This window comes from Micropterus dolomieu, linkage group LG11 (assembly GCF_021292245.1).
Source record: "Micropterus dolomieu isolate WLL.071019.BEF.003 ecotype Adirondacks linkage group LG11, ASM2129224v1, whole genome shotgun sequence".
In the NCBI taxonomy this organism is placed as follows: Eukaryota; Metazoa; Chordata; class Actinopteri; order Centrarchiformes; family Centrarchidae; genus Micropterus; species Micropterus dolomieu.
In genome coordinates, this window is record NC_060160.1 from 4,145,475 (window position 1) to 4,162,024 (window position 16,550).

General features: G+C 40.6%; 1 protein-coding gene across 17 annotated transcripts in view; it reads right to left on the minus strand.

Annotated features, from left to right (window-relative positions):
• Positions 1 to 16,550, minus strand: part of LOC123978562 (MAP/microtubule affinity-regulating kinase 3-like) — a 59,975-nt gene that overhangs the window by 11,306 nt on the left and 32,119 nt on the right. For 12 of the 17 annotated variants that reach the window (XM_046061846.1, XM_046061848.1, XM_046061850.1 and 9 more), the window contains 6 exons: positions 16,102 to 16,201; positions 8,454 to 8,566; positions 6,802 to 6,949; positions 5,669 to 5,886; positions 4,714 to 4,817; positions 1,082 to 1,354 (listed from right to left, as the gene is read on the minus strand). In XM_046061846.1, the coding sequence (XP_045917802.1) occupies positions 1,082 to 1,354; positions 4,714 to 4,817; positions 5,669 to 5,886; positions 6,802 to 6,949; positions 8,454 to 8,566; positions 16,102 to 16,201 (956 nt within the window). The remainder of the gene's footprint in view (positions 1 to 1,081; positions 1,355 to 4,713; positions 4,818 to 5,668; positions 5,887 to 6,801; positions 6,950 to 8,453; positions 8,567 to 16,101; positions 16,202 to 16,550) is intronic. The other 5 variants (XM_046061847.1, XM_046061862.1, XM_046061849.1 and 2 more) reach the window with 1 other exon arrangement.

The following is a 16,550-nucleotide window of genomic DNA, read 5'->3' on the forward strand; positions in this document are numbered from 1 at the left end:
ATTATAATTACACAAATATGCACTTTAATGTCGCAGCTAATAACAGTGGAGCTAATTTTTATCTTCCCCGGGAGTCTTAACCTGTAATAACACATCATTCATCATATATTTGTTGTTTTATTAATCTGAATCTGCAAAGTAATTAAATTTGTCAAATAAATGTAGTGGAGAATAAAAAGAGAAGCAGAAATGGAAATACTTGAGTAGTACAAGTACCTCAAAATTGCCTAAAGCCCAAAGTTAAGTCTTCAAATGTCTTGTTTTGTCCGACAACTACCAAACACATTAAGATAAACTCACTTTAAGAAAAGCAGCCAAAACGTTTTTAGTTTTGTTCGAAAAACAACTTGATTGATTATCAAAATTGGTTGTTTGACTTGAGTTCTTTCTACAAGCTCCGGTTTGCTTGTGAAAAGACAGTGTGAACATAAACAGCCAAAAAATGTTTCCAGATTTAGACCAAATAAAACCAACTGAAGGTGAGATTTCACCATCTCACGTACTAACCTTTAAAGCATAAACACTTTGTGAAAATATCTACTTCATGACTGTTATGCAAAAAAATGATCAGCACACATCTTTAATGAATCGCAGGATAAAAATGATCTGTTGTGCAGCAGCTGTAACCACTGACGATATCACAAATTTCATAAAAAAAATAAAAATAAAAGGAGGTCAAATTGTGGCCGATTTAGAGTGGTTTCAGTTCTCTGTGGCAGGGATCCAGGCAGCGACAGATAAACAATTTAGATTTAAGAATAAATCACATTGTACAGGACAGTGAAGTGTTCCCCCAGCATGTAATTCATCATCCTAACTCTACAAGGCACTGTGTTGATTGGCTTATAATTCAAACAGACAAGAGTCACAGGAGATTATACTGAACAGAGCAGGGCTGGAGTCTATCCACTTTCTATTTCAGTCTCAACAATTTACATACATAACTGAGAAGTACTGAAAAAGTGCTTGTAAATGATTCTTTCAGAAAAACTTTAAGCTTAAAATTGACTGGACAGAAAGACAGCTAAACCCCAACCCTAGGTGCGTTAAAGTCTGACACGTGAGGTGTTTCCTCTCCTACCTGCGGGTGAGTTTGGAGGTGAGTTTGGAGAAAAGGTTGCTGGTTCCACGGCTGCGGGTCTGAGAGAGAGGGGTGGCGTCGTGGGAGAGGGTGGGCGAGGCCGGCGGCCCGTTGTACGTGGCCGTGCGGCGGTCTCTCAGCTGGCCCCCGTGGAAGGTGCTGCGGCTGGCGGTGCCTCGTGGGAAGCGCAGCCGGTCAGGCGTGGTGGCGTTGGCGATGCTGTGGATCGACGCCACCGGGTTCCTCTGGCTGCTGGGCGACACGGCGACGCTGCTGAGGTGGAGGGAGAGTGAACATCAGAGTTTAGATCTAAAACAGACAGGCTGACAGTTTTTCTACTGCAGACGTGTTCTTCGCTGTACCTGTACTGGTAGGTAATATTTTGTCTACTCTTCACAAATGTGTCCAGTAAGTGAATGATGGATTCAGATTTTATATACATGGTTCTCTCCAGAATAAACAGACAAAACCTGCTCAGTGTTTAAAGAGAAGGTCAAAGGTCACTGCTACCCAACAGTTTGGTACACAAGCATACGGCTGCAATGAAAAAAACTTTGTTACAGCTACATCACATTTCCCTCCTCATCTTTAAAGTGTCAGAGTTTGTTATTCCTACATGGAGTTCTAATATTGCCATGAGTTTTACACTAAATGAATCTTGCATGTTAGACGTCAACAGGGTAGGAAATTAAATCTAAAAAAAAGTGAATCTCCAATCACATTAGCTGGTGGATTCACACTTTTAAAATGAATTTTTACAAACAAACTTCACTATTATGCCCCTTTTATTATTATCCCCTTGTTTAATGGACTGTATCCGAAGAATTGTGCAGATTAGAAAGACAACAGATGAAGAAATGACAGCGGAGTTTAAGACAAAAATGTCATTGTGTTGTTTGTTGCAATTAAACAACGCACATGCTCTCTCTCTTTATCTTGCTCTTCTTTTTATCTTACTAGTCGGAAAAATCAAACCACAAATAACTTTGTTTTTAATGTCAATAAACAAGAAATGTCCACAACAACCCTAATATTGATACCAGCGGCAGAGTGTTTGTTTACGGTCTGAATGAAGTTGTACAAACGCTGCAGTGGTTTTGCAGTTTGTGTTTGTTCAATCAGTGAGATTCAGCACCTCAAACTCTGCTCCGATAGTTTCTGTACCATTGGAAAGTACAAGCCCCAGACCTGGGACTTTTGGGAACCAGAAACTATAATGGGGAACTACCTGTGGCTCCTTCATACAAAAGGATAAATATTTCTCAGCTGCTAAAATGGTTCCTGGAACAAAGTTTCCGTGGTGAAAACTGACTGTAGCTGAGGCAACAGGACCAAAACATCTATAAGGGGAGTTTTTGTGTATAAATACACCAGCCAAAGATAATTTTAGAGACTGGAAAAGTGAAGACAAGACCACATGTTAATTTCCCACCCTGTAGATCAAGCTCCTAACCTCTACAATGAGAAGAGTGAGTTGTGCCCCTTATCAGTTAAGAGTCTAAACAAAAACAGGCGATGGTCTGAGGGTGCTGGGACAGCAGGGGAGCCGGTGAGCGGTGGAGCTCGGCCTTCGTGTTGGACACCAACAGGTGAGGGATCCAGACGGAGAAGATCAGGGGTCAAAGTTCACAGGAGAGGATGGAGGACAGATCAGGAGCAGAGCTGTGAGAGTTTGTTATTGCAGATGTCTGCAATGGAGACAAGAGGTCCTCGCAGTTTATGTTGTGCGGAGGGATGATACAAACATGGAAAAATATTATCACACACAGAGTTTAAAACCTCATCATCAAAGCGTGGCAGCTTGACGTCAGTGTGAGGATATATATTTTTACATTTATCAGTGTCTGAAATCAACACCCAGCGTGTTCCACGTGCAGGTAAACAGCGATCTTGTGATGGTATGCAAATAAATGTGAAGGCAGCAGGAAGCATTTACTACGTGTTGACAATGATTACCAAAGGCAGGTATTTGTTGGGAGGTTGTTTTGAAATACTACATGGATGAAGGGGCGTATTTAACAAGCTTAATAAAGGAGAACAGTTCAAAATGAGGACTAACGTTACATCTTAATAATCGCAAACTTTCACCAACTGGTTTTAAAAAGATTCCTACAGACGACCTCGGCCATTTGGAGGTTAGTTTTGATTTGTGGGGGGAAAACGAGCCATGCGCAGGTCAAGTGGTTTGTTAAACAGCTGCAAAAGCCTGTAATGAAGCAGAGGCCTTTCTTTTACCTGCTGCGCGTGGACAAAGAAGACGACGAGTGCAGCCTCTGGTCACAGTTTATCATAGTAGCTCGCCACTGTTTGTACACCAGTAATCCGACATCATGAATTATGTATAAACAAATCACTTAGCTGACGCTTTTATCCAAAGCAACTTACAATTGCTATATATGTCAGAGGTCGCACACCTCTGGAGCAACTAGGGGTTACGTGTATTGCTTACAGTGGATTTGAACCCGGGTCTCTCACATGAAAGGCATGTGTCTTATCCACTGCACCATCACCACCCAATTATGCATGTATAAAATATGATGATACGAAAAAAACCCCACATCAGTGCATCCCTAATTCTTTTCTTTTACCTGCTCGTGGTATTTTTCAGACATTGACAATAAAAAAGCAAGTTGGACGCACACTTTCCTTACTGGTCTTCGCAGGAAATGGTGTGCGTGGTTTAGTCGTGGGGTTACTGAGTGTGAAGCTGGCTGGATGTGTGGGTTAGCGAAGGCCAAACAGGGGCTGAGACATGAGGAGACAGACAGGGGGGGGTTGGAGGCCCTGCCGTCTTACTTGGGGGAGCAGTAGTCCAGAGCGTAGTAGGAGTGGGGCAGCGTGGCCCAGCCTGCCTGGCAAACGTACAAAGGGCCGACGGTTTGATACCTCAGCCGCACCGAACTGGACGAGGCACCGAACGCAGCGGCCGCAAAGGCAGAGGAGGGGCTAGTGGCACAAGCCATCTCAGTCATGCTGGTCATGCCACAATGAAAAAACACCCAGCCCCCCGGACCACAAACACACAGGCAGAAATAAAAAAAAAAATAAAGATGGTGAGAAAAAGGGAAAGTAAATACAAGAAAGAAAGTAGGACGAGAAAGAAAATAAGGGAATGAAACAAAGGAAAGCTTTTCTTGGGATCCTGTCTGGATTTTCTTTCAACAATAAAGGAGAGAATCTGGCCTCAAATGGTGAAACGCTGCTATTAGAGTTCAACCAGTATGAGTCTGGAAGGCTGACATTCATATTTTTGTATTGAGCCTACCAATATACATATTTACTAGCCCTGAATTTGACCACATTTGTGTTCATAATGAGGATTTGTGCATTCTTGTTGGGTAGAAAAAGCTCTAAAACAGCATTTAGATCAGAATACTGGCAGAGGAAAGCACTGACTGGTGGTGAAGTAAAAATAACTAAACATACTGGCTTCCATATCAGGTTCCACAAAAATGCAGAGGCTAAATAATACTATTAAAAAGTAGTAAAAACCTTCAAGGATTTAAACTTTTTGTGTCCACTTTACTGATGAAGAGGCACCGGCTCAAACCCAGATGCTGCTCTCTGTGCTGACGCAGACTTTTTGTTTTCGTGAGGAAACTAGATCAAAGACAGCTAACGCCCTCTCTCACCTGTTCTCCTTCCCGTTGGGAATGACTGAGAGGCGGTCTGTGTTGTTTCGGTCACTGCAGACATACGTGTTCCTCCTGGTCATACCTGCTGACGCAGTGTTATTCTGGAGAGCAGGAGAAAGTCAGATGTGATGCCATATTAATACAAATTGTTTGCTTGTCTGTTGATTAAAAATTATGTTTATAGTTTCTAGAATCTCGACTACATTTTGCTGATGCAGTTGCTAGTTTTTAGATATGAGACAAATGTAAACATTAACAGTGTGAGTTATTAAATAAAACTAACATGAGGACTAGCAGGCTTTCAACCTTTATCGAGTCTTTCCTCAAAAGACAAAACTAACCAATTGAGAGCAGCGAGACTTTTTTTTCCACTGAATGTGAGTGAAGTCTGCTCAACTATTTTTGAACCAAACGCTGGTAAAACCTTCTCTAATGCTGTCCAGTGATGCTGACATCCCTGTCAGCAGCCAATCAAAAGAGTTTTATAACTGACTTATGATAAGGACACTTTTTATTTTTCCAACTGTGTGGAATTCAGGTAATTTCACATCACAGATATGATGAACCAAAGACATTACAGCGTGAGTCTTACATGTAAAAAATTAGACTTATATAGGTTGGAAATGAAGTTAAGCTGATTCAGGTACAGCTTGATATATTTCATTTGCAGTTTAAAGCTTTTTGGATTAGTAATCTATTTGATGTGGGTTAGCAAAAAGGTTTGTGTTCTTTCATTTAATTTGTTTTTAAGATCCGGGAAGACAGGAATTGATCCTTGTTGGCGTCACTAGTGAGATTCCCATTTCTGGCTGGTGTTTTTCTGCTCTGCTAGAGTAGATACTACTTTTACCAGAGTAGATACCTGGCGTTCTACCTGATAAACGCCAGGTAGATAAGTATTTGTTGATGTTGGTGAGTATTTTTGTTGGGTGTAGCTGATAAAGTAGCTCACGCTCGGGGCAGTGGTGGCGCCTTTCCTGCGGTCAGGGATGTCAGCCTTGTTGGGGTTGTTGGCGTTGCCCAGCAGAGGGCTGGCGGGTGGAGCCCCGCGGCTCCCCGGGGTGCTTGGTTTACGGAGCTGGACTCCACCTTCTTCCTTGGCGCTGTTCTCCGCAGTGGTGGTCTGACTCCTCTTTGGATGAGCCATCCCTGGAGTGGCGTTCTGACCAACTACACAGAAAAGGAGACACGTAGAGGCAGATGTGTGACAGATGATTCAAAGACGCTGGCAAAAATACTGAACTGCCTTTTTTTATCTAAATGTTTTTACCTAAAATGAGACGACCTACTTTTAAAAAAAGAACAACTCTGGCGCTAAATCACAGCAACTGAGCACAAAACCATCAGCACATTCAGGTATTTATAGGTATATTATATTATAGGGTGATTCAGGTCATAGTATCTTGTCTATGTTTAAATACAAAATAATGAGCTTGAATAGACCTGTGGCTTCAGCTGATGTATTGAGTCGATTATTCGTTCAATGAAAAATATCCAACAACAATCTGAATAATGGATGTAGCAAAACTTAAATGGTTTCAGCAATTCAAGAGGTTTACATTTGCCGGTTTTCTTAAGACTTCTATGACAGTGAAACGGAACATCTGTGTTTTTTGGACTGTTTATTAGGCCAAAGAGCAGGAATAAATACACGAAGCACGTTGAACAATGCGTGTGAATCGCTGTATTCGAGCCGGAGCTTAAAAGGTTCTCAGTGAAACTATTTAAGCTGCACATCTAGAGAGCAAGCCGTACAAACTGAGGTTACTGACAAAGCATTATATTAGAGTGGACAGCACTGAGCTGTGCAAATAAGCTAAAGGTTAAAGTGCCTCCACCATGTGACTGGTTTGATTTAACTGCTTTTATCAGAAACCAACATTTATTAGGAGGGAAAGGCACAACGGAGTTTGAGCTGTGGGCTCATTTGACTTAAAGAAAAATACCACCACAACTGCTTAAAACCAAATAAAAACAGAAGGCTTCCACATTCACAGCTTTTTAAATGGTTGATATTTTGCTTTCTAAATTAACTAGAACAGACAGACACCTGGCCAAGGGAACAAAATGCTGTGTCCTCCTCACCTTGTTCACTGTAACGCCTCTGTTTGTGGTTGGAGGAGATGCTCCTCTGGACTTTGGGGTGGGAGGGCGACTGGCCATTGAGATCGCTGTTGGGTCTCGGTTTGGCCAGAGACAGGTTGCTGCTGGAGGCTGACTCGCCAGGCTCCAACTGGGGGTACAGAGATAGACTGATGAGTTACATGAGTGTGATTTATTATTAATTTGGTCAACAGTAGACTAAACTTAAAGCAGTTTGGTTTACAGTCACATGTTTATTATCCTAAATTTGTCAAATGATCCTGCAACTGTGGAGAACTTCTCATCTCTAACTTCAGTGTTTTTCCAACCTGGAACCTATTTTTCCATTTTTTTTGTGTCCAAGTGACAAATTGGGACAACAGTTTTTGTAATTGGTCCAGTATTGAGCAAGTGAGCCGCACTCGGCAGCAGGGAGACAGGGCTGCAATGTAATCCTTGTCACAAAAATGACTCTCTTAATGGAGTCTGGATGCTTTGACAAGTGTGAGATAGCGACTGGTTCTGGTTGAATAAAAAGGATTTTACACTGCGTTCTGACTGCAGCCGAAAGTGACCCAAATCCTATTGTTTTGCCTACATGTAGAAGGTTGTCTCAATTTGTCACAGACACAAAAACATGTCAAAATTGGGTCCAGGTTGAAAAATACCAAAGTAACCCTTTAATTAAGAAGCTGAAGACTTTCCCAAATTAAATTATATACCCAGCTCTGGTCTTTTCACTATTAAGAAGTGTTGATTAGGACTGAATGATTTTGGGAAATAATCTAATTGCAAATTTCGCGTGTTTAATAGACAAGATTAGTAATTCTCTGACAGCACCGAAGTTCCCCACCCCGCAGTCTCTAATGGTAGTAAGCAGCGCACTGGCTGACAGACTAGGCCTCTTTCAGACTCGTGCGTTAGGTTTGAAACGCCGTTTCAAAGATATTTCCTGAGCTGACTGGTGGTTGTGTGTGTGCCACAGTACGTTTACCTTACTAAACGTGTCTTTCTGTTGTGTGTTTTTCCTGTCAGTCAAAGACAATTTCACCCACCACCAAGTTACCCACGGCTGCGACTTTCATTCCCTGTGTGACACTAAAGTTTCTGTAGTGTCAGCTTCTGTCAAGCTTAAGGTCATTGTACGACAACAAGTCAAGGTACAGCGTAACGTGCAAAGTTGATGCTTCGTCTGCAGACTGCTTTACTCTTGGGTGTCATGTGACCAGAGTGTAATCACAGCCTTTGCGATTAAAAAAATCTCGTTTTATCACACTGCGATAATATCGCAAATGCAATTAATCGTTCAGCCATAGTGTTGATCAAAACAAAATGTGTCAGCAACAGCAGCAAGAGAGCACGCCATCCAGACAAGGATGTGTCGACCAATGTAAGATACAATTTCTCTTTTCCCCTCCTCTGTTGTCACCAGGTTGGTGAACACGAACAGGACATAGTTAAAATGCACTGCTGATCAAGTTTATCATTTTATAAAAGCCATTTATGGCCAGTGTGCGGTAAGTTCAAATTAAAAGACAGGGATTCAGTTACTCCACATTCTACAACAACACGCCATCTCCTTTCTGTTGACCTGGGTGTAAAGATTCGCTGAACTACTGCGATGTGCTGTAATGAGAACAGGCCAATGTCTGTACCTCTAACGCCTTCCTTCCCAGCAGCAGGTAGGTGGCTGTGATCTCGTCATACTTCATCTTGGCCAGAGAGTCCTGGATCTCTTCCAGGTTGTAGCCCATCCCCACCATCACATCTGCACAAAACAAAAACACAAACACGGCTCATTCAAAAATATGACAACCAGCACTTTAACAAAGGGAAATGTATACACACAGAGCAGTTTTTCCTGATTAATCTCTCAAAAACTCTAAACTTTAACTTAAATTTAACTGTAATGATCATTGTTACAGTAGTTTTAGGGAACATAAACTCAATGAAGGTTAAATGGACCTATAAATGTCTATAAATGTCTTGTTCGGGACTTGTGATGGACATTTTTCACTATTTTGTTTCCATTTCATAGACTAAATGAAAAATTACCAACAGATTAATAGATCAGTAAATTGGTTGCAGCGTGATGTTTGCGCTTTTCTGAAGGTAGGTGTTACCCTTGGATCGTTGTTGACAAAAAATAATTGTGAGTAATATCTACCTGAGGTATTTATGTAAGAATTTGGATGAACTGATTTGAAATAAAACTAATTTTCTCTGAAGAAAATTAGTCATTAAAGAATCAATTGACCCTTAGCTAAGCCACGACCCCCTTAGTTACTGTTGCTAAGTCCGACAACCTGTCGGACCTGACGGACTTTTAGCATAGCGCTGCCACTGTCCATTACTGCACTCCCCAAAGAAATGTTGTCTAATTTTTGGAAAAAACAATCTCAGAAAGAAGCATATAGTTTTGCAGTTGCATTGTGCATTTGAAGGTTGTATTCAGGCTGTCAGTGAAAAAAACAACGATAGAAGCTAAAGCCTACCGATCACAGAGTAAAAGTCAACCACCGTATTACCCGAATATTGAGAAAGAGGACAACGATATTAAGGATGAGCATTGTTTCTATACAGCTGGGTTGGTCTCTATTCACTATTACAATCATTAAAAAGCAGAACAGTAGGGCTTTATAACGTTACATTCAGTAGTAAGTTAGCTAGCGTTAGCTAACTAACATTACATTAGGAACAATCCACAGCCGACATTGTTCTGGATTTGTTTTAGGTTTTGGAAAGAGAATAAATTGTACTTCTCTTTTCAACCTCTCTGGGTCAATAGAGCGCAACCATGAAAGTGTCGGACCTCAGTTAGAGAGAGTCCTATACTGCGCTGTGGCTTAGCGAAGGGTCAATTAATGGTGTTTCTCCACATATCAGAAGATCTCACTGCACCACCGACACCCTTTAAAAAGATCATCTCTGGCAAGTCACAGCGCAAGACTGACGGACCAACTCAAAAGCACCTCAACATCCATTTCTTCAGACACATTCACAAGCACTGCAACGTGACTTTGTACATTTACGGTTTCAGCTCCACATACGTCAGTAAAATGGTAAGAAACAATGATATAGTAGAAATGGCAATAACAGCACATGGCAGATAATTCATTATACATGTAAAATCCTCAGTCTGGCATTTTGGAGACACTTCTCAGTGATTACATTATATGAATCGTTAACTAGGATCATGGTAGTTTATTTTAATATTATTTTTGCCTTTTTTTGACAGCCAATTGAGGGACACACTCACATGGGTTAGAACTCGTGAATGTTGCGGTTACATGGTCCATGCCTTAACTATTAGGCTACTAAGATGCTCCAGATCTTGAGCTTGTATGAGGCTTCGTGAAAGGATTCAGGTGTGTGAATCAGGTAATCAGCCACCTTCCTGTTCTGCAATCAAAATCAATCAATCGGAAGCAGAACAATGCTGATTGGAGAGACTGCGTGACAGAGTGGATCTCCCCCGCTCCCCATCCTCCAGCTCACGTTTGTAGGTGTTTCCTGCAGAAACTCCAGCCTGATCCGCTTTAAACATTTATCTGTGCCCCTCGCCCCAACACGCGTCATACGAAGGCTTTTATCCGTTCGTCACTACGCAGCCTATTCATTTTTAATAGACTCTCTGAAACATGTTGGAGAACATTTCTAAGCAAAGCAGAATTCTTCTTTAGACTGGTTTTCCCAACAGAAGGTGTTAAGATGAGTCACGAGCTGTTGATGTGCTCCGATTTCCTGCCAGAAATAAATCTGTCAGAGCAGCTTGGTGTCAACCTTCTTAATAGGTTAAGTTTTTATAATTTTGACTTTTACCAAATATCTGTTCCTGTAGCCTAAAGCTCATTTGAGCTGTAAGGTAGAGCAGCTCCTTCAAAGCTTCGCTGGGATGTTAACAGTAAAAAGTGTACATGAGTGTGTGTGTGCGCGTCAGAGTGCCCGAGCACAGCATCTCTGTATTTTCAGCAAATGTTACTTCTAATATAATACATGTCCTTGGAGCAGAGTTCTTTATGTACGCAGCAGTCGGAAGCTCTGCAGACGAACAACTGCGGTCATTACTTATAAAAAAAAGGCACATCAAATCTAATATTGGTTAAACCATAAATACATAATTATATGAACTAGTAATTCATTCATAAGATCTGTAGACTGTTTAAAATGTTATTTAATTACTCCAAGACATTACATCAGCAAAAGTGTAAGAAATCAGTATTATGGTACAGGAGATCCGAATTAGTCACACCACTTACGACATCCACAACATGTTGCACCATTTCTCTTTAGGCCAGTCAATGTGTTCTTTGGCAAACTGTAACCTCTTCACCACATGTCGTTACGGCAACAATGGGATTTTGGAGGGACTTCTTGCCAAAAGCTTGGATTTGCAAAGGCGTCTTCTAATTGTCACAGGTAACTTTAGACCTTCTTTGATCTCCCTGTAGCTGATCAATCATTGGCTGAGTCTTTGCCATTTTGGCTTTTTAGCTGAGCAGCCTATAATTTTCTGTACTTCTTTATATATGTTTTCCCCTCTCCAATCAACTTTTTAATGAAAGTATGTGTTCTTCTGAACAATGTCTGGAACAATCCATTTTATACTGAACTTCACTATAACCAGCATGTTCAACATTTGCTGCCTTCGTCCTTAAAGGAAACCGTAGGCCTTCATTTCAGCCTCCGTCTGAAACAAGCTGTAGATGCTCATGCCTCTTTAAGCCCCTCCTTCTCAAGACCTGAAGCATGTTACCAGGCTGTTGTTGCCAGACAGACTGAGTGTAGCAGTGCCATTGCAGTGCGGAGCGAATGACCATATATGTAACACCGGCTCGTGTAGCTCTGCGTGTCGTAGAACGCAGGCGCTGGTAGAAAAAGCAGTTCACAACGCAGCGCTCAGAACAGGACGAAATCTGAGGTTTTGGCTCACAGGGATTTCTTTTAAATACTTTTACCTCATTATTTGAAGCTTTGGCTATGTTTAACATGAACATCCAACATTGTAGATAAGTCATGAAATATGGAAAAGCATAACAGGGCTCCTTTAAATAAGGGCAACCTGTTTTTTCACAGAATGAATGACCTCACTAATTGATCGACACTGCTATTATTTTGAACAAGCCTCTTTCGATCAATGATTCAATTACACAGAATCAGCAGCATGCATGCCATGACTGTAGCGTCTGTTGGTTTTCTATTACTCTACTACACTTACAAGTAAATTATTTGCCATATAATGTATGACTGCTATTATTTTGAATACAACTGTATTAGAATGAGTGTATGTGTCAGCCAATAACTAAAAAGAAACTTCAATACAGAAATAGCAAAGATATATTTAAAAAAGGTATTAGAAAACTACAGTGCGTCCATTACATAGTTTTTTTTAAAAGGATCAAAAACAACACAAAAAAGAATATTGGCAGATTAATTGTACATAATACATCATATATTTAGAATGTCAAAAATCAATATTGGTATCACCCTCCAAAATATAATGTCGGCCCTGTTTCAGAATTTAAAATGTACAGTGTGTGTGTGTGTGTGTTATGTGATCATAAAACACTGGGTTGCAGGGTTTGTCCAAATCATTCATGAATTTGTTTATTAATATTACAGTTTTCTTGATTTTAAAAGCAGCTAATTTTGATTCTTTACAACCTTTGAAAATAGTGTCACCGCAGTTCAAACATGATTTCCACACGCTATTGAGAATGTGACATCTTCCTGCAGTTTTAACAGGAATTATTAGTCTCAACTAGGGATGAAATTACCGGTTTAACGGTAAACCATGGTAAAATTACCATACACATTTTAATTACTATGGTAACCGGGCACGGTTAACTGCACTATTATGATCTCATGGCAAACACTGTCCAGCGTCTCCCAAAATCAGGAGCGCAAGCGCAGAATGCAACGTGGGTTTGTTTGGGTCAATGACAAAACGGCGGAAGACAACGCTGCGGGGATTTTTCAGTCACTCTGAAGTGCGGTCGTATTTTAGTTTTTAAGAGAGCGCTGAGGGAAACTTGACTGAAGAAAATAACCTTATAGTGAACTCAGGGTGAGTTAACTTTTAGCTTCGGTTTGTCTCTCTGACTTGCTAACGGCATGTAAACTGAAGCTCTTAGTGTTGCTGCTCTTGTAAAAACGCTAAACGTTGCTCTGCTGCTGTGTGCGTCGGCAGAGTCTATTCGTCCACTGCACATGAGAACACGTTACGCTGTTAAGTCAACCAACCAGCATATCTAGAAACGCCACAGACTCCTCTGTATTTATGAAAATCTTTATAAAATCTTGATAATGCACACTTAGATGATTTTCATGTGTTTACAAAAAGGTATTTGCTGTTATTTTATTTTTTATGCAAACAAAATAGCAATTGTATTTGTAGTTTTCAATATAAAACTTGTTGAAATGGTTTCAGTGTGTGTATCAGTACATTTTAGTATTTTTAGCCACATTTTTCAATATGTACTGATAACCGTGATAATTTTGGTCACTATAATCGTGATATGAAATTTTCATACCGTTTCATCCCTAGTCTCAACTAATAAAATAAGGGAATTATCTAACATTTATTACTTAACCAGTTGCTGCCTCTGCCTTCGGATGCTTTGGCCTTACTGGGCAACACTCATAACCTGCATCCAGCAGCAGGACTGTCTACAAGGAGGATTTCTTCCTTATTCCAATATCTTCTACGTTTCTACTTCAAGCAGCCCGAAATGCTGCTTCAGATTCCTGCTGTTCACAGCTTTTGAGCAAAAACTCAATATGTTTAGTGTTTTTAATATACAGTCAACCTGACAAATGAAGATGATTCATCCTGTCTGACAGAATTTCCTTGCTGTCAGTGTGGAAAAGCCTCTAAGGCAGCGTTCTGATCATCACGTCACACTGAAACTCTGCCTTGAAAGCCGAACTAATGCCATTATTTTTGGTGAGTTAACAGCTCTCCTTTGCAGACTTTTTACTGACTGACAACTTCTAATTTGGTCGAATTAAATCTTTCCACACCAACATGGAGTAATCCACCCCAGCGGATGTGGCAAATGTAAGTAAACTAATAAAACAACAGACACCGTTATTGATGCCATGATTTTAAAAAACGTCTGTCTTCTATACCTGGAAACTAACACGCGAGTCTGACGACCTGCAGCTCAACATCAAGCTTCATGTAAAACTGGCCACACAGAAACAGAAAGTAGCTCCACCTCTGTAACTAGGCAGAATCTGTGATAACAATCCATCTCACTTTCACCCTCCTGCTCCCCCTCAACACTTCTTTCTTCTCCTCAACAGCAGCATCACACACAGAAGAGCTCATATTCAAATACTCTTATGATGAGATTTTGATTAGCTTTAGAAATGAAAGAAACCATAGTGTGCATGTTTTATGCTCTTTTCAGACATGGAATACGTATGACCGCTCTCTTCGTCTATCCGTTAAAGGAATGGCTGCTTGCAAAGATATTTTTTTCCATTATGTAAATGTCCAATACAGCTTCATTCAGACTTGACAGCACCGTTACAGAAAGAGCCACAATGCCCCGTGTGATGTTTGGCAGCTGATGCCTCTCTCCACGCTGTTTTCTGTTTTCTCACAGGCACCATCAGTGCTGATTTAAAAACTTATTTTGCCGTTAGTTAATGACCAGTGGGAGCACCAGAGACGCTCGCCACAGCTTCTCACAGTGAATCCTGTAATACATTTTCACATTCACTTCCCCATTTAACATAATTAGGCAGCAAATTCTGCTGACAACAGTGCACCAGCATAGAATGAAAACATCCTTGGACTCTCGTTTAAACATTAGCAAATGGGGATCAAAGTGTTTTGCTGGAAATGTTTGCATATAGAGAGCCAGCGCTGGTGGATTATTGTGGTTTTCTCTTTTATTTTTGAACCTGAAGGTAAATATATGTTTTACACACAGAGCAGACATGATTAGAATCTCCTCTAAGGATACAACCAAACCATTATTATTATTATTATTACTGCTGATTGATCCGTCACTGATTTACTGGTTCAGTCAGGGGTGTAGGACTGGGGGTATACAGGATACTACAATGAAAAGCTGTGGGTGTAGAGAGGGGTCCATAGAGAATGCCTGTGTACAGGGTCCAGATTTGGTGCTACGCCCCTGGGTATAGTCTGAAAAATATCAAATAAAGTAGTAACAAAATTCTATCACAGTTTCCTAGAACTTAAAGTGACGTCTTCATCATACAAGGCTAAGTAAAAAGACAATTCACGTGTGACATGCTGAAAGTACAGAGTTTTGTTTTAAAAAATGACTAAAGACAATTAATCAATAATCAAAACAGCTGCTGATGCACTTTTTGGCGACTAATAGACAACTTCTTTCAGGTCTAATCTCCTCAAATTGGCTCATTCACAATAAAATCAGTTTAATAAACTGCTTTTACTGCTTTTTGTGTATGAGAGGATTTATTTATTTATTACAGTGCTCTTAAGGCAGAACAAGACAAACATTTAATCTCTGTATTTAAACTTATCCTGCTTTTATGCTTTCAAGTCAGATTTGTGTTACAGAAATATTACCAGGTCCGACTTTATAAGTGACTTTTACCTAAAAGTGACTCGGAGGTGTACACACATTTACGTAAGAAGGTGGATGTCTCAACCATTTTTTTTTTTTTTAAAGGTGTTGTTCACATCCTTCCCGGCTGAAGTGTAAAGCTTTTTGCTGGGTAAGACACCAGATCTACTCAAATATACTAAGGAGGTAGCTTTATGTAAAGTTTTACATGCCTTATTAAGGATTCAGGGATTCCTCCGATAAAGCTTTCTTTTCCCCCGCACTGACTGGGTGACTGGGAGTTCGCACCAGCACATGTGCATGAACCCCAGCTGCTGTTATGTAAGAGCCCCCCCCTCCTCCCACAGCCTTCATCCAGGGCACGATGGGGCGGCATCTCTCTCTCTCTCTCTCATTCTGTATTTGCATGCAGCTCGTGTTTATTTATTCATCGTCACGTTTCATCTTTTCTTTTAAGGCTCTTCAGCACTGAAATAATGAGACCGACTGTGTTGTTGTGGAGCTGCGACCTCGCTAACATTTAACTCCGCCCACATTTTCTCACCCTCGGACAAAAACCGTACAGACTGAGTTTTTAAAAAGGAGACTGTGTTTATGCTTGTGTCTGATTACACAACATGGTGCATCAGGCCCAATGGTCATAAAGCTTGATAGAAACGCAAATGATCAAGAAAACTTTCTTTGCTGTTATGTGATTTTATCTGCAACATCAGCGTTCTTTTGTTTTTTTTACCTATTCTCCTCTGGTCTGTGATGTCCAGCTCTGGCTCAGTGTAAGGCTTGAGCTCGTCCTCTTCAAATCCTGCATTGATCCATCGATCCTTCATGATTTGCTGCAAAAGCAAAGTGAGACAATTAGAGCCCGACTTGATATTGGACTTTTGAGGCCGATGTTGATATTTTAGAGTTACAAAAATACAATAATGATATATTGGCTGATATTTTTTAACCAAACACGATAAGAATCCTTTAAATTCCCTTAAAAATTATGGTTAAAGCTGGTATATATATATATATAGTTTTCTGGATTAATGAATAGTAATGATGCTGGTAAATACAGACAGACATTTGAGTATAAACAATTCAATAAGAACACATATCAGCTGATTTCTTTTACATAAAAAAAATAAAATAAACCCCCCCCCCCCCCCCCCCCCCCCCCCCCCCCCCCCCCCCCCCCCC